Below are 23,027 nucleotides of genomic sequence, written 5' to 3' on the forward strand. Positions count from 1 at the left end.
GTTGAGTCGACCTAGGAGAGGCCCAGGATCGGTTGAGCGTATCGTCGCTGGTGTTGGCCGTGAACGGGAATCGAACTCGGGATACCAGGTCCGTAGTGCAGCGTAGCGCTAATCACCGCGCCACGCTTCGAACCAACCTGTCACACACATGCACAGCCACCCACCTAACCCAACCTCACACACACACGGCCACTCATCTAATCCGATCATACGTACACACACAGTCGTATACTAAAGACAAAGATCCCTCGTATATCCTTAACAGACTGTTGGGGTAAGTGCTGTTGGCGAGTAGTACCTTTGAAGGCCGGGGTGGGTGGCCAGCACCACGGCCGCATTTCCCAAACCACACACACAGAGACCCGAAACTTAAGAAGTTCTTGGCAAAATCTAAATCTCCTCCCCCTGCGTATCGACATCGAAAATCCCCACCGCCACCATCCCGTCTGGAGTCGAGAGGCGTCCGTGGTGGTGGAGACACGTCCTGGACTCTTCTGTCGTCGGCCGACGAGGACCCCAACTCCACCGGGTGGCGTGAGACACGGAGGGGGTGGGGGGGGGACCAGCGGCGTCTCACAGGGAGAAGGTTACTGACGACCCGGGACGGCGCTGGGTTCTTTCTCCTGCCGCCCGATGAGAATTTGGGGGGGGGCGCGCTCTCGTCAACCGCGTCCCGACAGGAACGGCAACGGCACCGCGTGGAGGAAGGAGACGAAGGGGGGTGGTGTGCAGGGGGGGGGGCTACCTCCATGAGCGGAACGATCGGGCGACTCCTCCACCAAAACGCGAATGCGGTGGGGTGCAAACCATCAGGCGTTCATCACCCATGGATGACCGATACAACCACGCGTACCCTGGTGGAACAGCCTGCCATATATCCAACCTCACACACACCCATATATCACAACCTCACACACACCCTATATCCCAACTTCACTAAAAGACGACCACTCCCCGTATCGGCTTTAGCAGACATCTGGGGCAAGTGCTGTCAGCAAGCACCTATGAAGGCCGTGGCACGGCACGCAAAGAGGGCGCTGTGGCCAGCAATTGTGCCCGGTCGCCTCTGTCTCTCCCTAGTGGCATTGATTTCTAAGTTCGGTGCTTATTTGAGGCCGAGTCGACCTCGGAGAGGTCCAGGACCGGTGCGGATAATCATCACCGTCATCCTAACAAAGACAAAGATCCCCCGTGTAGCCTTAACAGACTGCAGGGGCAAGTGCTGTTAGCGAGCACCTATGAAGGCCGGCAGGGCACACGAGGGGTGGGTGGGCAACACCTCGCCTGGCCGCCTTTGTCTCCCCAGTAGCGATATTTACACATGGCACTAGGTACTAATTTTGAGGCTGAGTCGACCTCGGGGAGGCCCAGAACCGGTTCAGATGTTGGCCATGAGCGGGAATCGAACCCGGATCGCCGGGTTCGTAGCGCAGCGCGCTAACCACTACACCACCGCTCCCCACTGACACACACTGACACACACACACTGAAACACACACTGAAACACACACTGACACACACTGAAACACACACTGACACACTGACACACACTGAAACACACACTGACACACACTGAAACACACACTGACACACTGACACACACTGAAACACACACTGACACACTGACACACACTGAAACACACACTGACACACTGACACACACTGAAACACACACTGACACACACGCGCGCTTCCAGTCACCCGTCTCACCTGACGCCCCCCCTTCCTCTACTAACCCCGCCCACCCAGGCCCCACCCACCCCACCCAGGCCCCACCCACCCCACCCAGGCCCCACCCACCCCACCCAGGCCCCACCCACCCCACCCAGGCCCCACCCACCACGACACGCCCCCTCGCATGCCCCGCCCCTCCCGCTCACCTGCAGCCCGCCTCACCTGATTACCCACAATCCCCCTGGGTGTGACCTCAGGCCCCGAGTGGAGGGGCGCTGGGGCGGCCAGGGTGCGCACAGTCGTCACGGCTCCACCCCGCTCGCACCTGGCGTACACACAGCCTCACACACAGCCACGCCTGTGTGTGTGCCTGTACACACAGCCACACACACAGCCACACACAGCCCCTGCCGTGCGTGCCTGTACACACAGCCACACACACAGCCCCTGCCGTGCGTGCCTGTACACACAGCCTCACACACACAGCCACTGCCGTGTGTGTGTGTGGCTGTACACACAGCCAGACACACAGCCACTGCCGTATGTGTGTGTGTGTGGCTGTACACACAGCCACACATACACACAGCCACTGCCGGTGGTGTAGCGGTTAGCGCTGCGTTATGAACCCGGCCACACGGGTTCGATTCCCGCTCACGGCCAACACCCAGTGACGATTATCTGAACCGGTCCCGGGCCTCTCCTAGGTCGAACTCAGCCTCAAATGAGTACCTGGTGCGGTGTGTAAACATTGCTACTAGGGAGACAAAGGCGGTCGGGCGTATTGCTGGCCATCCACCCCCTCGTGTACCGTTCCGGCCTTCATAGGTGCTCGCTAACAGCACTTGCCCCGACAGTCTGTTAAGGCTACACGGGTGATCTTTGTCTTTTTTTGGAGCGATAGTGGAGTGCGTTCCTGTCAACTCCTTATCAGTTCCCTAATTACAGACCAATCCAGACCTTAGTGGTCACCCCGTGCCCTTTATAAATCCCAACGTTCATCCTACAAAGACCCACCACGAGGGATACACACAAACAAACGATGCGGAGTGGTTCTCGCGCAGCGCTACGAACCCGGCGAGCCGAGTTCGATCCCCGCTCACGGCCAGCAACCAGTGACGATTATCTGAACCGGTCCTGGGCCTCCCCTCAGCCTCAAATGAATACCTGGTGCGACACTGGGGAGACAAAGGCGGCCGGGCGTGGTGTATGCGGGGTGGGGGGGGGCTCTTTGTATAACATGAAACTCTGTAAGCAATGTGTACACACAGTACAACTGTGCATTCCGCCGGAGTATATTGCTAGGCTCTAAGATTCACCTATTCACTCGGAGCGAGGTATTGCCATTGGAACGCAGGGGGTTCATGCCGTGTCAACCCACACGGTTAACCCCGTATTCTTGTCCAGGGAAATTGAGTTTTCGTGTCCATACGGCGTACAACCGTTTAATTACGGGCATTTTTTTATGTTTCTCCCCTGCGATTGGACATTGTAGGATGAACTTTGAGATTTATAATGGCACGGGGTGACCACTAAGGTCTGAATCGGTCTGTAATAAGTTAAGGAACTGATAAGGGGTTGACAGGTATGGGGGTTACAGCTACTCTCGCACCATACCAAATAATCCCATTCATCTCAGTGGTAATTCCAGCATTCCCATTCAATAGGATGTGGATTGTGTGAGATTATCCAGTGTCCCTATTAGAATCCCATTCCAGGAAAAAATAAATAATAATAAAAATAATAAATATAATAATTATTATTAATAATACAAATTTCCTATTATCATTTCTATTATTATTATTTTACCTACGTAACTTTACCGAAAAACCTAAGAGTATGAATCCTTGCAGTCACGAAAGATTCAAATCAAGAATCCCATTCCAGTGCATGGAGATTGTAACGTGTGAATCATGCACAGATGGGCCACGGTTCATACAAGGTGTTGCTCACTGGGTACCCGTGACGTATTGCATAGGACAGGGGTCGGCATCCAAGATAACAAGAAGAGACATTTTTGGGGATTTCGGAAGAAAAAAAAATCTATATTTAAAGAGCCCAAATGCACTGCGAATACGAGACAATTGATCCTTAACGAGTAACGTCACGGAGCAGTGCCTTAGAGAGCCGCATGCGACTCCAGAGCCGAGGGTTGCCCGACTCCTGGCGTATAGGGTGTCTCCTGCGCGTTCCGTGTCTCTCTCTGGTCTCCATCACGTCTCCCGTGTTGAACGCACAGTAAGGGGCACAGCCGGTGCATCGGCCAGTCGTCTCAATCAGTCGACCCGTGGCACCTGCTGGGTCTGCCCCGTGATCTCCTGCCGGCGAGCGTTCGACACTTCACGTGGTGGCCTCAACGTGCACATGGCCTTGTGTAGCAGCTACTTGTGTAGCTACTTGTGCCACGAGTGTGTGTGTGTCAGTGTGCGCTGGCTGCCGTGGGTGTCGCCGCGGGGCGAGGCGGCGCGGAGGCTTCGGCGTGGACGTTCTGCCAAGCGAAGCGTGGCCGTGGTTCGCGAGCTCCCGTTGCGCGTGGCCACTCGCCTCCATCCAACGTGTTTCACTCTGCGCCCTGTGCCCCCCCCCCCGCTGTCGCCCCCCCCCCCCCCGCTGTCCGCCCTCCCCCCCCCACTGCCCCCCCCCCCCCCGCTGTCCGCCCCTCCAACTCGTAACCCGCACCCTGCCTCGACGGGTAACGGGGACCCTTACCCCTACCCACAACCCTGCCCCTACCCACAACCCCTGCCCCTACCCACAACCCTGCCCCTACCCACAACCCCTGCCCCTACCCATAACCCCTGCTCCTACCCATAACCCTGCCCCTACCCATAACCCCTGCCCCTACCCATAACCCCTGCCCCTACCCATAACCCCTGCCCCTACCCATAACCCCTGCCCCTACCCATAACCCCTGCCCCTACCCATAACCCTGCCCCTACCCATAACCCCTGCCCCTACCCATAACCCCTGCCCCTACCCATAACCCTGCCCCTACCCATAACCCCTGCCCCTACCCATAACCCCTGCCCCTACCCATAACCCCTACCCATAACCCTGCCCCTACCCATAACCCTGCCCCTACCCATAACCCTGCCCCTACCCATAACCCCTGCCCCTACCCATAACCCCTTCCCCTACCCATAACCCCTACCCATAACCCTGCCCCTAACCTTCAACTCCCTAACCCTACTTATCTCCACAACCCTCTATCCCCATATGCCGCTTGCCGAGACCCCATCATGCCCCTCCCCCCCGACCCCAATCCACCCCCCGTACCCCTTCATCCCCTCCCTGCCTCCCTCTGCGACCCCCATTCCTCCCATGTCCCCCGTACACCCCACGCCCTATGCCCTCCCCCCCTCCATCTCCCTCCCGTGTCCCTGTGCCCCCCCCCCCCCGGCAGTGAGCGCCGTGTCGCCCCCCCTCGTGGTGGTGGAGCCGGCGTCCCTGACGGTCGGGGTCGGGGAGAAGGCCGAGTTCAGGTGCTCGGCATCGGGGGACCCGCAGCCCGTCGTGGAGTGGACGGGTGAGACGCACGTACACACAGCACGTACACACACAGCACGTACATACACACAGCACGTACACACACACACCACGTACATACACACAGCACGTACACACAGCACGTACATACACACACCACGTACATACACACAGCACGTACACACAGCACGTACATACACACAGCACGTACATACACACAGCACGTACACACAGCACGTACACACAGCACGTACACACACAGCACGTACACACAGCACGTACACACAGCACGTACACACAGCACGTACATACACACAGCACGTACACACAGCACGTACACACACCACGTATACACACAGCACGTACACACAGCACGTACACACAGCACGTACACACAGCACACACACACAGCACGTACATACACACACACAGCACGTACACACAGCACGTACACACAGCACGTATACACACACCACGTACATACACACAGCACGTACACACAGCACGTACACACACCACGTATACACACACCACGTATACACACAGCACGTACACACAGCACGTACACACACAGCACGTACACACAGCACGTACACACAGCACGTACATACACACACACAAAACGTACACACAGCACGTACATACACACACCACGTACATACACAGCACGTACACACAGCACGTACACACAGCACGTACATACACACACAGCACGTACACACAGCACGTACACACAGCACATACACACAGCACATACACACACAGCGCGTACACACACCACGTACACACACACAGCACGTACACACACACAGCACCTACACACACAGCACGTACACACAGCACGTACACACACCATGTACGCACACACCACGTACACACAGCACGTACACACAGGACGTACACACACCACGTACACACACAGAACGTACACTCAGCACGTACACACACCACGTACACACACAGCACGTACACACAGCACGTACACACAGCACGTACACACACACAGCACGTACACACAGTACGTACACACACAGCACGTACACACAGCACGTACACACAGCACGTACACACAACACGTACACACAGCACGTACACACACACAGCACGTACACACACATGTACACACATACACACACCACGTATACACACACCACGTACACACACACAGCACGTACACACAGCACGTACACACAGCACGTACACACACCCACCATGTACACACACACACCTCGTACACACACCACGTACACACACAGCATGTACGTACACACACACAGCACGTACACACACACACACACCTCGTACACACACACACCACGTACACACACACCACGTACACACACACAGCACGTGCACACACCACGTACACACACACAGCACGTACACACAGCACTACACACACACACACCACGTACACACACCACGTACACACACACACCACGTACACACCACGTACACATACTACGAACACACACCACGTACACACACACCACGTACACACACACTACGTACACACACACAGTACGTACACACAGTGATAATGTTGATGGTTGTGGTGATGATGTTATTGATGATGATGGTCTTGGTAATGATGTTGACGGTGATGTTGATGATATTGACAGTGGTCTTGGCAATGATGATGTTGACGATGATGATGTTGACGATGATGTTAATGATATTGACGGTGGTCTTGGCGATGATGATGCTGTTGACGATGACGGTGACGATGTTGATGGTGATGTTGATGATATTGACGGTGATCTTGGCGATGATGATGTTGACGATGACGATGTTGACGATGATGATGTTGTTGTTGTTGACAGGAGGCCCGGGCGGCTCCATGGCGCTGGCCCCCGGGGTGCGTGTGCTCGGCCCCGTGCTCACGATCCCCGCGGCCCAGCGCGCCCACGAGGCCGAGTACACGTGCCGCGCGCACAGCGCCGGCGGGCAAGCCGAGGGCCGCGCGGTGCTCTACGTCCGAGGTAGGGGGCGGAGTGGGGGGCACGCTGCTGGTGGTGGTGGTGGGTGGTGGCACCCGCTGTGCTTTTATGGCTATCCCCAGGGGGGCTCAGCAATCAACACAAAACAAGAGACATTTTTCTCGAATTCGGTGAAAAAATAAAACCCCGCAAATATTTCAAGGGCCGCAATGCCACGCGGTGGATACGAGACAGTGGCGAGTCCTTAACAAGCAACGGTGACGAGGCGGCCCTTGAAGAGCAGCGCGCGGCTCAGGTGATGCAGGTTGTCCACCCCTGGGCGAGCCGTGAAAGACGGTGGTCACCGCATTGCGCGCTTTCGGATGTGCTCGCTGTGGGCTGGCCATCGAACAAAGACGGTCACCGCATCGCGCGCTTTGGGATGCGCTTCTGCGGCCGTCTGGAACGCTCTTCCCCTTCCGATATTAGGAAGCACCTGGGAGCTACGCACTTTGAAAACATCTCGATTGAAAACTCACTCCTTTAGAAGTGGTTTCTTGTGTTTAGTTTGTTGTCCTTCCCCCGCACCCCCGATTAGCACGGTTGGCTACGTACGATGCGGGAGAAGTTCAACGTGCATTCGGGTTGGCACGGAGACACGGGGTATGCATGCTGGCATGGGGCCCAAGGATCACACGTGGGGGGCATGGGTGGTGGTTGTGGTGGTGATGTGTTTCTGCTGGTTGTGGCAGTTGTTGGTGGTGACCTCGGCAGTTATGGGTGGTGTTTTGGTTGCGGTGTTGATGTCCTTGTGGTTGTTGATGGTGGTGGTCGACTCAGCCTCAAATGAGTACCGAGTGCGGTGTGTAAACATCGCCACCAGCGAGACAAAGGCGGCCGGGCGTGGTGTTCACCGCCCCATGCAGTGGCGGTAGAATTTTCAAAGTCGATATTCAGAGGGAGGAGATTTCGATTTTTGCCAATAACTTCTTAATTCTCGTGTGTGTTAGGTTGGGGGTAGAGGGCGTGGTGCTGGCCACCCACCACCTCATGTGTCATTCTGGCCTAGATAGGCGCTCGCTAACAGCACTTGCCCCAATGGTATGTTAAGGCTATATGGGGGATCTTTGTCTGTGTTAGGTGACAAGATCGGTAGCGGTAGCGCTGCGCTACGAATCCGACGACCCAAATTTAATTCCCGCACACGGCCACCAACAGCAGTGACGATCATCTAAACCAGTCCCAGGCCTCCCCTATGGGTCAAATCATACTCAAATGAGCACCTGGTGCGATGTGTAAACGTCGCCGCTGGGGAAACAAAGGCGGCCGGCCAAGGCGCTAGTGGCCACCCGCCCGTTTGTGCGCCGTGCCGGCCTTCATAGGAGCCGCTCGCTCACGGCACTTGCCCCGACAGTCCTCCAAAGGCTACGTGGGGGATCTTTGTCTTTGTGTGGTAGGCACGGGTAGCCCCCCCGTGGTGGAGGTTCACCCCTCGCACCTGGAGGCCGTCGAGGGAGAGAACGTGAAGCTCTACTGCCGCGCCACCGGGGACCCCAAGCCCACGCTGACCTGGCGCCGGCAGGACGGGGCCCTCCCCGCCGAGGTAAGGCCTCGACCCCGACCCTTCATCCCGACCCTTCACCCCGACCTTTAACCCCAAGCCTTTACCCCGACCCTTCACCTTCACACCAAGCCTTCACCCCAACCGCGACCCTTGACCCCGACCCTTCACCCGAACCTTCACCCCAACCCTTGACCCCAAGCCTTCACCCCAACACAGACCCTTCACCCTGACCCTGAACCTTCACCCCGACCCTTCACCCCGGCTCCGACCCTTCACGCTGGACGTAATCCCAACCTTGATCCCAGCCACAGGCTCCACGGCGTTGCGTGAGACCAGATTCCAGCACGAACCTCATCCTGACCCCTGACCCCAAATACCAACCTGGATTTCTTAATAATAGAGTGTTTTTGGGTTAGATCGCGTAATTATATAAATGTGTCGTTAAACCCGCCACCACTCGACACCGCCAACTAGTAAGGTTTGCCACGTAAACGGAACGTGGCCAATTCGTCACTAGTACAGAACTGGTGTGTAGTGTATAGTGTAGTGTATAGTAGTGTAGTGTATAGTGTAGTATATAGTGTAGTGTATAGTGTAGTGTACTTGTACAGCACACCGGTGTGTTGGAGAGCCAAGCCACAACATTTACAATCTGAGTACGACGTTTCGCCAGTAATTACAACTAGCTTCATCAGGCGACAGCCAAATTTGTGGAGAAGTCATCCTGTTTCGTTCCTTATAAAATGTTTTGTTCCTTAAACATTTAAGAAACGACACAGTTGGACTTCTGTTTACGTGACAAACCTTGCTAATTGGTTATGTCGGGTGGTGGCGGGTTTAACGACACATTTATATATTTGCGCGATCTAACCCAAAACAACTGTATAATGGGTGATATTGGTCATGAAAGCCTACTTCGTGTTAAACTGACTAACCTGGATTATAGCCATGACCTCAAACCCTGACCCCCAGTTCTAACCTGAAGCTTCTCCAAACCCTGATCAGCATGCAAACGCTAACCCTGACCATAAATGTAAAACTTAGCCCAAACACTCATTCTAATTCTGACCCAAACCCTAGTCCTGACTATAACCCTCCCTTAACACTGACCCTACTCTTACCCTGATCGTAACACTGACCCGACCTGAACACTGACCCTAACCCCGATCGTAGATCAAATCCTAACCCCAAATCTATCCCTAACCTTAACTCTGTTTCTCGTGGTGAAGTCTCATAACTGAAGACACACGCACTCACGGACACACGCCAACACATGCACACACGCACACACGGACACACACGCACACACGGACACACACGCACACACCCGTAGACACGAACACACAGGCACAGGGCTTAGTATCAGCCGGGTGTGTCCAGGCCAATAACCCGGATAATATCTCACCGCCCGGCACAGCACATCCACCACGCCCCTCGCAATGGCTGTGGCTACTCCTCGTCACGTGCCACCTACCGCGGTCCAGCAGCGACCGGGAGCACTCACGCAGCGAGACATTGACCCCCACACCGAGCGACACTGCACACTCACCTGTGACATGAGGACGTCCACAGGTGCGGCGGCGGTGGTGAGGACGCTCCCATGCCCCTTCCCCTTTACGCCCCCCCCCTCCCACAATAGCCCCCCTGTCCCTATCCCCCTATCCTGACCTTCACTATGTCCTGTTCCCCACTGTCTCACCTGACCTGACCTTCACGTTCTCACCTGTCCTGATCATCACCGTCTCAGCTGTCCTGTCCATCACTATCTCAGTTGACCTGTGCGTGTGTGTGAATCTGCCCATGCTCTCTGACCCTTGAAACTCGCTCCGCCGTGAGACTCGATCCGCCGTGAGGCTCGCTCCGCCGTGAGACTCGCTCCGCCGTGAGGCTCGCTCTGTCGTGAGACTCGCTCCGCCGTGATGCTCGCTCCACCGTGAGGCTCACTCCGTTGTGAGACTCGCTCCGCCGTGAGGCTCGCTCCGCGGTGAGGCTCGCTCCTCCGTGAGGCTCGCTCCGCCGTGAGGCTCGCTACCCGGTGAGGCTCGCTCCGCCGTGAGACTTGCTCCGCCGTGAGACTGGCTCCGCCGTGAGGCTCGCTCCGCCGTGAGGTTCGCTCCGCCGTGAGGCTCGCTCCGCCGTGAGGCTCGCTCCGCCGTGAGGCTCGCTCCGCCGTGAGGCTCGCTCCGCGGTGCGGCTCGCTCCGCCGTGAGGCTCGCTCCGCCGTAAGGCTCGCTCCGTTGTGAGACTCGCTCCGCCGTGAGACTCGCTCCGCCGTGAGGCACGCTCCGCCGTGAGGCTCGCTCCGCCGTGAGGCTCGCTCCGCCGTGAGGCTCGCTCCGCCGAGAGGCTCGCTCCGCCGTGAGACTCACTCCGCCGTGAGACTGGCTCCGCGGTGAGGCTCGCTCCGCCGTGAGGCTCGCTCCGCCATAAGGCTCGCTCCATTGTGAGACTCGCTCCGCCGTGAGACTTGCTCCGCCGTGAGGCACGCTCCGCCGCGAGGCTCGCTCCGCCGTGAGGCTCGCTCCGCCGTGAGGCTCGCTCCGCCGTGAGGCTCACTCCGTTGTGAGACTCGCTCCGCCGTGAGACCCGCTCCGCCGTGAGGCTCGCTCCGCCGTGAGGCTCGCTCCGCCGTGAGGCTCGCTCCGTTGTGAGACTCGCTCCGCCGTGAGACTCGCTCCGCCGTGGGGCTCGCTCCGCCGTGAGGCTCGCTCCGCCGTGAGGCTCGCTCTGCCGTGAGGCTCCCTCCACCCGTGTGAGTCGCTCCACAGGATGAGGGCGCCTCCACTTTCTGGCCCCGTCCTCCGGGTTGAGCATCGCCTCCTGCACTCCGCTCCACTCTACCAGTTCGACACTAACTCTCTCTCCCTCCACACCATTGTCCATCACTGTCAACTCTGCCTGTGCTCTCTGCTCCACCCACCTCTCCCCCTTCCTCCTGTGCACTCCTCTCCTCCTCCCCTCCACCGCCGTCTCCCCACCGCCCTCTCCCCCGTACCCCGCTGCCCCCCGTGCCCCAGGTGCTGCCCTTTAGGGGGTTCATCCCCGTGGGTAGGCGTGACAGTCTAGCTCACGTTCACCTCCTGCACCGTGAGAACCAGGTGCGGTGAGACCTCGTGGCGGATTGGGCGGGGCAAGGGGGCAAAGGGGCATTTGCAGGGGGTGGGGGGGTGTTTGGGGGGGTGTTTGGGGGGGTGTTTGGGGGGGTGTTTGGGGGGGGGGGGGGTTAGGGGGGGTGGGGGGGCACAATTCCTCCGAAATCTCGATGACAGTGCCGGCATGTGCAGCGGCAACAAAAACCCAGTGGCTGCTAAAATGAACAGCATGCGGCGATGCACGGCTCCATCTCTCCCTCCCCTCCGCTGGGAATCGGCAGCTCCGGGGCCGGCCAACCGGTAAACTGTCTCTCTCTCTCTCACCGGGCCGCGATTCCGTCCCACGACCTTTCCGCCGGAAAATTTCCCGGCGCTCTCGTTAATGTGTCGCTCCCCGTGCGCGCCGGTGCCCGAGGCCATGCGTCACACTGCGCATGACGTCGGGGTGCGACGCCGCGGGGATAGCCGCAAGGGAGTCCGCAGATTAACCGCAGCCGGTGGCAATGGCTCTCCTGCCATACGGCACCAGCTAAAACCCGGAGAGCGACCGCCACCTCTGGTTTTTACCGCATCGAGGGGGAGCACGGCCAGGGGTGGAGACTCCGCAGCGGAGGAGGGGGGGGGGCCTCGCGGTGTCCAGCCGGCCACGATGGGCCCGGCACCCCTGCTCGGGGCCCTCAGCCGACCCCGCTGCCGCCGCTTTGCATGCGAGGGATGGGGTTAGGGGGCAACGTCCGGCCGTGGCCGCATGTGCTGCATGAGCTGGCAAGCCACCGTGACACGGACACCTTGGGCAGGTGCACGGCGACGTGCGTGCGGCGGGCATGCTGCCGCGTGCTGCCGCGTGCTGCCGCGTGCTGCCGCGTGCTGCCACAGCACCGAGGTGCTGCGCTTGCGTGGCGTGGGTCCGTTCGTGCGGCGTGGACCCCACGTGACCCCTGCTCACCCCTGCCCCCCTCCCGCCACCTCCCCCACGCGACCCCGTGCCGACCCCCCCCCTCCCTCCGTAGGCGCTGACGGAGGTGACGGGCGTGGGCACGCTGGTGCTGCCGGCGGTGCGCACGTCCCACGCCGGCGCGTACGTCTGCGTGGCGTCCAGCGCGGCCGGGGCGGCCGAGGCGAGGATAGAGCTGGCCGTGCGGCCCGGTGAGTGCCCCCCTCCACCCCCCAGCAACCCCCGACGACACCATCGGCGCAAGCGCGGCGAGACGAACGATCCGAGCGGAGGGTATCGTGGCGGTACCCCTGCACACGATGGGCGGCTGTGCGATCCCATTTGAGTGATTCGCAGGCCATCTTTGAGCATTCGGGGAGGTTGGTTTTGGCCGACACCGGTTCCACTCTGCACGAGTGCTCGTGGGTTTCTTTGTTCAGCTCCGGGTGGAGGGAACGGCAGGGCCTCTGGGGAAGCCGACGTCGAACAGGGCGAGAGAGAACGGACAGAGATAGAGGGCCCGAATCAGGGATCGGACCCGGGCACTTCTTGCTGTGGGGCACGAGTGTCGAGCACGGCACCGATGCCTCCGCGCTGAGCGATCAACGATCGTGATATTGGCTCTCGATGCGCCGTCGCAGGATCACAGGATCGGAGCACATGGCATTCGCGAATGTGAACTTTCGTCCTTACCCGTATATCGGAAAAGTTACAACTTTAATGCGCAGTTGTATTGAGAGGGGCTGTGCCTGTGTGTTGTCTTGGTGGGCTCTGGGACTGTGTTGTGCCGTTGTTTTGTGGCTGCCTTCGTGATTTGCTTACCTGCCCTACACTTTGCACGCCTGTCGTTGTTTTCTATTCTTTGTTTGTTTTGACCGAGTCCCTGCCGGACATCCATGAACAAAAAAGAGCTCTGAATCTTTCTCCACGCTAACTAAAGATTCCGATTCCGGTGATGAAGGATCAGCGACCTCTCACTGACCCCCCCTCCCTCCCGTCCGCATCCCCCCCCCCACAACCTCTTCCCCCCCTCCCCCACCCCCCCTTCTCACCAGGTGGGGCGGTGCCGCTTCTGCCCCCCCCCGGCCCCCCGCCCACGACGTCGCCCGGTCGCCGCCCCCCCGTGGTGCGCATCGACCCCCCCTCCGCGACGGTGCCACTGGGGGGCTCCGTGGCGCTGCGCTGCGCCGCGCACGGACAGACGGAGGCACGCGTGTCGTGGGAGAGGGCGCACGGCCAGCTAGCCAGCAACCAGCGGGTGGGTGGGTGGGTGAGTCGGTGGGTGGGTGAATGAGTGACTGGATGGGTGAGTGAGTGGGTGAATGAGTGAGTGAGTGGGTAAATGAGTGACTGGGTAGGTGAGTGAGTGGGTGAATGGGTGAGTTTGTGGGTGAGTGGGTGAGTGAGTGGCTGAATGAGTGACTGGGTGGGTGAGTGGGTGACTGGGTGGGTGAATGAGTGACTGGATGGGTGAGTGAGTGGGTGAATGAGTGAGTGAGTGGGTAAATGAGTGACTGGGTAGGTGAGTGAGTGGGTGAATGGGTGAGTGGGTGGGTGAGTGGGTGAGTGAGTGGGTGAATGAGTGAGTGAGTGGGTAAATGAGTGACTGGGTAGGTGAGTGAGTGGGTGAATGGGTGAGTGGGTGGGTGAGTGGGTGAGTGAGTGGGTGAATGAGTGACTGGGTGGGTGAATGGGTGACTGGGTGGGTGAATGAGTGACTGGATGGGTGAGTGAGTGGGTGAATGAGTGAATGAGTGGGTAAATGAGTGACTGGGTAGGTGAGTGAGTGGGTGAATGGGTGAGTGGGTGGGTGAGTAGGTGAGTGAGTGGGTGAATGAGTGACTGGGTGGGTGAGTGACTGGATGGGTGAATGAGTGAGTGAGTGTGTGACTGAGTGGGTAAGTGAGTGGGTGGGTGAATGAGTGACTGGGTGTGTGAGTGAGTGGGTGAGTAAGTGAGGGAGTGAGTGAGTGCGTGGTGCATCTACCAGTCATCTCATTCAGTAAAAACCATGGCACCTGGGTCTGTACCGTGACCTCATGTTAGCGAGCCTCAAAGTGCACCTAGCCTGGTACAAGCACCGTGGCAACGTCACCGCCACTTACTGGTGAATGGCGGTTGTTGTTAGTGATGTGCATAAACGTGCTTGTGTGTGTGTGCGTCCGTACACGTACGTGTGCGTACATATGCGTGTGTGTGCGTGTACACGCGCGTGTGCAGGTGTCTGGCAGCGTGCTGCACATCGTGGGGGCCTCCGCGGAGGACGCGGGCGACTTCACCTGCACGGCGCTCGACCCCCACGGGCGGCCCCTCGCCTCCTCCACCGTCTCCGTCACCGTCGCCGCGTCGCGCCCCACAGGGGGCGGGCCCGGCTCCTCCGTGGAGCAGTCCAGACGTGAGGCCCCCACACACACACTCACATTCACTCACACACTCACATTCACTCACACACTCACTCACACATTCACTCACACTCACTCACACACACTCACACACTCACACACTCACACTCACTCACACACTCACTCACACTCACTCACACTCACTCACACACTCACTCACACTCACTCACTCACACACTCACACTCACTCACACTCACTCACTCACACACACTCACACACTAACACTCACACAAACACTCACTCACACTCACTCACACACACTCACTCACACTCTCACACTCACTCACACTCACTCACACACTCACACACACTAACACTCACTCACACACTTGCTCACACTCACACTCACTTACACACTCACTCACACTCACTCACACTCACTCACACTCACACTCACTCACTCACACACTCACTCACTCACACTCACTCACACACTCACTCACACACACACTCACTCACACACTCACACACTCACACTCACTCACACTCACTCACACACACACTCACATTCACTCACACTCACTCACACACACACTCACTCACACACACTCACTCACACACTCACTCACACACACACTCACTCGCACTCACTTACACTCACTCACACACTCACTCACAACAACAACCGCCATTCGCCACTAAGTGGCGGTGACGTCACCACGACGCTTGTGCCAGACCATGTGCACCTTGAGGCCACGTGAAGTGTCGAACGCCTGCCGGCAGGAGATCACGGGGCAGACCCAGGTGCCACGGGTCGACTGACTGAGATGACCGAGATGACTGGCTGATGCACCACCTGTGCCCCCTACTGCGCCAACTTGCTGTGCTTTAGCCACCCGGCGCTCCGCTCGTTGTTGTGAGCGTCGCTCCTCCTCTGCTGACACACACACTCACACACCCCCTCGTCAGCAACGACGGCGCCACCCTCGTGTGGTGTTGTTTGTGTTGTTGATGTTGGTGTTGTTGGTGGTGGTGGTGTTGGTGTTGTTGATGGTGGTGGTGGTGGTTGTGTCGGTGCAGGCGAGGAGATCCCGCGTGTGAAGGTGCAGCCTTCGAGCCGCCTGACGGTGCAGCACAACGACAACGTGCAGTTCTCCTGCCAGGTGCAGGGCGGGGCGCAGCCAGTCAGCGTCGAGTGGAGAACGACCAACGAGCAGCCCTTCCCGGGTACCACCACCACCACAAACACCACCATCACAAACACCACTACCACAACCACTACCAACACAAACACCACTACCACCATCACAAACACCAATACCACAACCACTACCAACACAAACACCACTACCACCATCACAAACACCACTACCACAACCACTACCAACACAAACACCACTACCACCATCACAAACACCAATACCACAACCACTACCAACACAAACACCACTACCACCATCACAAACACCACTACCACAACCACCACCAACACAAACACCACTACCACCATCACAAACACCACTACCACAACCACTACCAACACAAACACCACTACCACCATCACAAACACCACTACCACAACCACTACCAACACAAACACCACTACCACCATCACAAACACCACTACCACAACCACCACCAACACAAACACCACTACCACCATCACAAACACCAATACCACAACCACTACCAACACAAACACCACTACCACCATCACAAACACCACTACCACAACCACTACCAACACAAACACCACTACCACCATCACAAACACCACTACCACAACCACTACCAACACAAACACCACTACCACCATCACAAACACCACTACCACAACCACCACCAACACAAACACCACTACCACCATCACAAACACCACTACCACAACCACTACCAACACAAACACCACTACCACCATCACAAACACCACTACCACAACCACTACCAACACAAACACCACTACCACCATCACAAACACCACTACCACAACCACCACCAACACAAACACCACTACCACCATCACAAACACCACTACCACAACCACTACCAACACAAACACCACCAACACCAACATCAACCGCCATTCGCACAAAGTGGCGGTGACGTCACCACGACGCTGGTGCCAGGCTGTGTGCACGTTGAGGCCACGTGAAGTGTCGAACGCCCGCTGGCAGGAGGTGGTTGTTTCGGTGTGGTTGACGTGGTTGTGGTTGACGTGGTTGTGGTTGATGTGGTTGATGTGGTTGTCGTGGTTGTTGCGATGTGGTTGTGGTTGATGTGGTTGTGGTTGTCGTGGTTGTGGTTGATGCGATTGTCGTGGTTGTCGCAATGTGGTTGTGGTTGATGTGGTTGTCGTGGTTGTGGTTGATGTGGTTGTCGTGGTTGTTGCGGTGTGGTTGTGGTTGTTGCGATGTGGTTGATGTGGTTGTGGTTGACGTGGTTGTGGTTGATGTGGTTGATGTGGTTGTCGTGGTTGTCTCGGTGTGGTTGTGGTTGATGTGGTTGTGGTTGTCGTGGTTGTGGTTGACGTGGTTTTGGTTGATGTGGTTGATGTGGTTGTCGTGGTTGTTACGGTGTGGTTGTGGTTGATGTGGTTGTGGTTGTGGTTGTCGTGGTTGTCGCGATGTGGTTGTGGTTGACGTGGTTGTGGTTGATGTGGTTGATGTGGTTGTCGTGGTTGTCTCGGTGTGGTTGTGGTTGATGTGGTTGTGGTTGATGTGGTTGTCGTGGTTGTTGCGGTGTGCTTGTGGTTGATGTGGTTGTCGTGGTTGTCGCGGTGTGGTTGTGGTTGTTGCGATGTGGTTGATGTGATTGACGTGGTTGTGGTTGTTGTGGTTGTCGTGGTTGTGGTTGACGCGGTTGTGGTGGTTGTGGCGGCGTGCCCAGAGAACGTGCAGGTGAGCGGTGACGGCTCGGAGCTGCGCGTGGTGCGGGCCCAGCACGCCAACCAGGGCACCTTCCTGTGCCACGCGGCCAACGCCTACGGCGTCACCAGCAGCACCGCCACCCTCGTCGTGCAGGGTGCCCGCACGCACGCACACAAACACATGCACGCGCACAAACACACATGCACGCACACAAACACACACGCACGCACAACCACACACATGCACGCACACAAACACACACACACAAACACACAAACACACATGCACAAACACACATGCACACACACAAACACACATGCACACACACAAACACGCACACACGCACACAAACACACATGCACAAACACACATGCACACACACAAACACAAACACACAAACACACATGCACACACACAAACACGCGCACACAAACACACATGCACACAAACACACACGCACAAACACACATGCACGCACACAAACACACACGCACGCACAACCACACACATGCACGCACACAAACACACACACACACAAACACACAAACACACATGCACAAACACACATGCACACACACAAACACACATGCACACACACAAACACGCACACACGCACACAAACACACATGCACAAACACACATGCACACACACAAACACAAACACACAAACACAAACACACATGCACAAACACACATGCACACACACAAACACAAACACACAAACACACATGCACACACACAAACACACGCACGCGCACACAAACACACATGCACACAAACACACACGCACAAACACACATGCACACACACAAACACACGCACGCGCACACAAACACACATGCACACAAACACACACGCACAAACACACATGCACACAAACACACGCACGCACACGCATACAAACACGCACACAAACACACACACAAAAACACACACACACACACAAACACGCACACACAAAAACACACACGCACACACACAAACACACGCGCAAAAACACGCACACAAACACACGCACACACACATGCAAACACACATGCACACAACAACAACCGCCATTCGCCACTAAGTGGCGGTGACGTCACCAACGACGCTTGTGCCAGGCCATGTGCACGTAGAGGCCACGTGAAGTGTCGAACGCCCGCTGGCAGGAGGTCACGGGGCAGACCCAGCAGGTGCCACGGGTCGACTGAGATGAGTGGCTGATGCACCACCTGTGCCCCCTGCTGTGCCAACTTGTCGTGCTGTAGCCACCCACACACACGCACAGAAACACACGCGCGCGCGTGCACGCAGCGGCCCTCACCGTCCCCGCCGTTCCCAGGTCCCCCGAGCATCGCCATCACCCCCAAGGGGCCGGTGCGCGTGCGCCCGGGCGCCACGCTCACCCTGGAGTGCTCCGGCATGGGCCACCCGCGGCCCTCCGTGCACTGGAGGATCGCCGACCTGCGCCCGCACGGCCTGCCCCACGCGCCGCCCACGGAGGGCAGCGCCCTGCTGCAGGTGGGCGCCGCGGGGGAGGGGGGGGTGGGCGCCAGTAGCAGCAGTGAGCAGCAGCGGTAAGCAGCAGCAGTAGCAGCAGTGAGCAGCAGCAGTAGCAGCAGCTGTAGCAGCATTGAGCAGCAGTGGGCAGTAACAGCAGTGAGCAGCAGTCATTCAGACAGTCAGATGAACAGACGGTCATGCAGACAGTCAGACGGTCATACAGACAGTCAGACAGTCATACAGTCAGACGGTCATACAGACAGTCAGACGTTCATACAGACAGACAGACGGTCATACAGACACACAGTCAGACGGTCATACATACAGACAGTCAGACAGTCAGACGGTCATACAGACAGTCATACAGACAGTCAGACGGACATACAGACAGACAGTCAGACGGTCATACAGACAGTCAGACAGTCAGTCAGACATTCATACAGATAGACAGAGGTCATACAGACAGACAGTCAAACGGTCATACAGACAGTCAGACAGTCAGACGGTCATATAGACAGCCAGACGGTCAGACGGTCATACAGACAGTCAGACAGTCAGACGGTCATATAGACAGTCAGACGGTCAGACGGTCATATAGACAGTCAGACGGTCAGACGGTCATGCAGACAGTCAGACGGTCAGACGGTCACACAGACAGTCAGACGGTCACACAGACAGTCGTGCGGACGGCACTGACTCGCCGCCTCCGTCGTTCTCAGCTGACGTCGGTGCGAGCGCGCGACGCGGGGACGTACGCCTGCGTCGCACGCAACGACATCGGCTCCACGGAGCAGCGCGTGGAGGTGGTGGTGGAGGGCCCGGGCGGGGAGGGCCCACCGCTCATCTCCTTGCCGGAGCCCTCGCTCGTCGTCACCGCCGGCGGCACCGCCACGCTGCGCTGCACCGTCACCGGTAGCGCCCGCGCCCACATCGTGCACTGCCGCAACCACATCGTGCACTAGCACACACACACCGTGAACTACCACATCGTGCACTACCGCACCGTGCACTACCACACCCACATCGTGCACTAGCACACACACACCGTGAACTACCACATCGTGCACTACCACACCCACACCGTGAACTACCACATCGTGCACTACCGCACCGTGCACTGCCGCACCCACATCGTGCACTAGCACACACACACCGTGAACTACCACATCGTGCACTACCGCACCCACACCGTGCACTACCACACCCACACCATGCACTACCACACCGTGCACTACCACACCGTGCACTACCGCACCGTACACTACCGCACCGTGCACTACCGCAGCGTGCACTACCGCACTGTGCACTACCACACTGTGCACTACCGCACCGCGCTCTCTCCGTGCACGCGCAGGCTCCGGCTCTCCCGTCATCACGTGGTCCAAGCTGCGCTCGCCGTTGCCGTGGCAGCACCGCGTGGAGGGCGGCGTGCTGACGATCCCCAACGTGGGGCAACAGGACAGCGGCGAGTACATCTGCAACGCCACGAGTCGGCACGGCAACGCCGAGGCCTTCGTCTCGCTGGAGGTGGAGGGTGCGTGGCGACGCGGCGACGCGGCGAAGCGTGACGGGGCGTGACGTGACCTGACCGTAACGTGACGTGACCATGACGTGACCGTGACGTGACCGTGACGTCACGTGACGTGACTGTAACGTGACGTGACCGTGACGTCACGTGACGTGGACGTGATGTGACCGGCGAGGCGCCCACGGGCACCGTGCTCCCACACGATGCATGGAACCCCGTAGAGCCACCTCAGAGTGACCTCGCGTGTGACCCCGTGTATGACCCCGAGTGTGACCCCGAGTGTGACCCCCTTGTGTGACCCCGCGCGCGAGGTCACTCGGGGTCACACTCAGGGTCATGCCGCATTTGTTTTTTTATTCGTGAGATGTTGTCAGCCGATGAACGGCAACGAGCCGTCGTGTTTATTATTCACGTGGGAGGAGTAGACCCCGCACATCGCGCGAGGGGGGGGGGGCAGGCAACGCTCGACCCCCCCCCCCCCCCCACATACAAGTGGAATAAACGCGACTTGTTGTACCGACTTCCACCTCCCCGACGCCCACGGGTAGAAGTGAATTTCACGGCAACGTCTGCGTGCGATGACCCACCAACCCTCACCGCTGCCTCCGGAGCGCTGGGTTACAGGCACCCAGCGCACACGCACGGGCAGCGCTGTTAGCGAGCGCCTATTAAAGCCGCCGCCGCCGCCACGAAGTAACATTTCCCTCCCAACTGTGCCCCCCCCCCCCCCCCCCGCAGTGCCCCCCTACGCGACGTGCTTCCCGGCGCGCGTGGAGGTGGCGGAGGGCGAGCGTCTGCGCGTGCAGTGCGTGGCGCACGGCACGCCGCCCCTGCGGCTGGCCTGGTCCCGCGACGGCGGCCCGCTGGCGCCGCACGTGCGCGCGGGCCGCGACGGCGTGCTGCTCGTGGAGCGGGCGGGCCCCGGCGACGCCGGCGCGTACCGCGTGCGCGTCACCAACCGCGCCGGCGCCGGCGAGGCCTCCGCCACCGTGGTCGTCCGCGGCGGTGAGCGCGGCGATTCACCACCCCCCACTGCCGACAAAACGAGAGTGCGCGCTGGTCACAATCCCGCGGCGTGGCCACGGAGAAGATCCCCCGCGTGCACCACACTCAGACAGCAAAAGGCAAAGGTCCCCCGTGTAACCTTTAACGTATTGTTGGGGCAAGTGCACAGTGACTGGCACGCACGATAAACAAAGGCTAAGATCCCCCGTGTAGCCTTTAACAGACTGTTGAGGCAAGTGCTGTTGGCGTACACCTATGAAGGCCTGGCACGGCACACGAGGGGGTGGGTGGCCAGCAACCACGCCCGGCCGCCTTTGTCTCCCCAGTGCTGATGTTTACACACCGCACCAGGTACTCATTTGAGGCTGAGTCGACCTAAGGGAAACCCAGGACCGATTCAGATAATTGTCACAGGCGTTGGTTGTGAGAGGCAATCGAGCTCAGGTCACCGGGTTCGTAGCGCTCCCCACCGCAACAACCACCGCCACAACCACAGCTACCGCCACGACCACCACAACCGCCACCGGTGATGTCCGTGAGTGACGTGTGCGTGGCCGTGCGTGGGCCACGACACGATGGCCTAGCGGCGTTCCATCCCGACCACTCACGTGCGTTCCCGCCGTCCCGCTCCCTCCGCCTGCGCACAGCCATCGTCCCGGCGGGCCCGGCGGCCCCGGCGGTGAAGGTGACGCCGAGCGAGGCCGTCAAGGCCCCCGGTTCCGTGGTGGAGTTCTCGTGCCGCGTCACCGGAGAGGCCGGCCACACCGTGGAGTGGACGCGGCACGGCGGCGCCGCCCTGCCGGCCCGGCACACCGTGTCGCACGGCACGCTCCGGTACGGCGTGCGGGGGTCACGCGCGGGTCACGCATGGGGTCACACTCGAGGTCACACTCGGGGTCATGCATGGGGTCACACGGGAGGTCACTCGGGGTCACACTCGGGGTCACATGCGAGGTCACTCTGGGGGTCACTGGGGGTCATACACGGAATTACGTTCAGAGTCACGCTCGGGCTCACGCACGGGGTCACACTCGGGGTCGCTTGGGGTCACGTACAGGGTCACACTCGGAGTTATACAGGGTCACGTGGCGTCACACTCTGGGTCCCATGGGGTCACACGCGGGGTCACACAC

General features: G+C 58.6%; 1 protein-coding gene across 6 annotated transcripts in view; it reads left to right on the forward strand.

Annotated features, from left to right (window-relative positions):
• HSPG2 (heparan sulfate proteoglycan 2) overlaps nucleotides 1-23,027 on the forward strand; it is a 119,904-nt gene that overhangs the window by 77,164 nt on the left and 19,713 nt on the right. For 5 of the 6 annotated variants that reach the window (XM_061568129.1, XM_061568127.1, XM_061568132.1 and 2 more), the window contains 14 exons: nucleotides 5,075-5,197; nucleotides 6,981-7,139; nucleotides 8,534-8,679; nucleotides 11,658-11,738; nucleotides 12,743-12,878; nucleotides 13,722-13,924; nucleotides 14,887-15,061; nucleotides 16,090-16,236; nucleotides 17,896-18,030; nucleotides 19,201-19,379; nucleotides 20,081-20,273; nucleotides 20,716-20,895; nucleotides 21,628-21,894; nucleotides 22,542-22,728. In XM_061568129.1, coding sequence (XP_061424113.1) covers nucleotides 5,075-5,197; nucleotides 6,981-7,139; nucleotides 8,534-8,679; nucleotides 11,658-11,738; nucleotides 12,743-12,878; nucleotides 13,722-13,924; nucleotides 14,887-15,061; nucleotides 16,090-16,236; nucleotides 17,896-18,030; nucleotides 19,201-19,379; nucleotides 20,081-20,273; nucleotides 20,716-20,895; nucleotides 21,628-21,894; nucleotides 22,542-22,728 — 2,311 coding nt within the window. The remainder of the gene's footprint in view (nucleotides 1-5,074; nucleotides 5,198-6,980; nucleotides 7,140-8,533; nucleotides 8,680-11,657; nucleotides 11,739-12,742; nucleotides 12,879-13,721; nucleotides 13,925-14,886; nucleotides 15,062-16,089; nucleotides 16,237-17,895; nucleotides 18,031-19,200; nucleotides 19,380-20,080; nucleotides 20,274-20,715; nucleotides 20,896-21,627; nucleotides 21,895-22,541; nucleotides 22,729-23,027) is intronic. The other variant, XM_061568130.1, reaches the window with a different exon arrangement.

Source organism: Lethenteron reissneri, chromosome 40 (assembly GCF_015708825.2).
Source record: "Lethenteron reissneri isolate LAM-NWPU_2019-01 chromosome 40, ASM1570882v1, whole genome shotgun sequence".
Lineage (NCBI taxonomy): Eukaryota > Metazoa > Chordata > Hyperoartia > Petromyzontiformes > Petromyzontidae > Lethenteron > Lethenteron reissneri.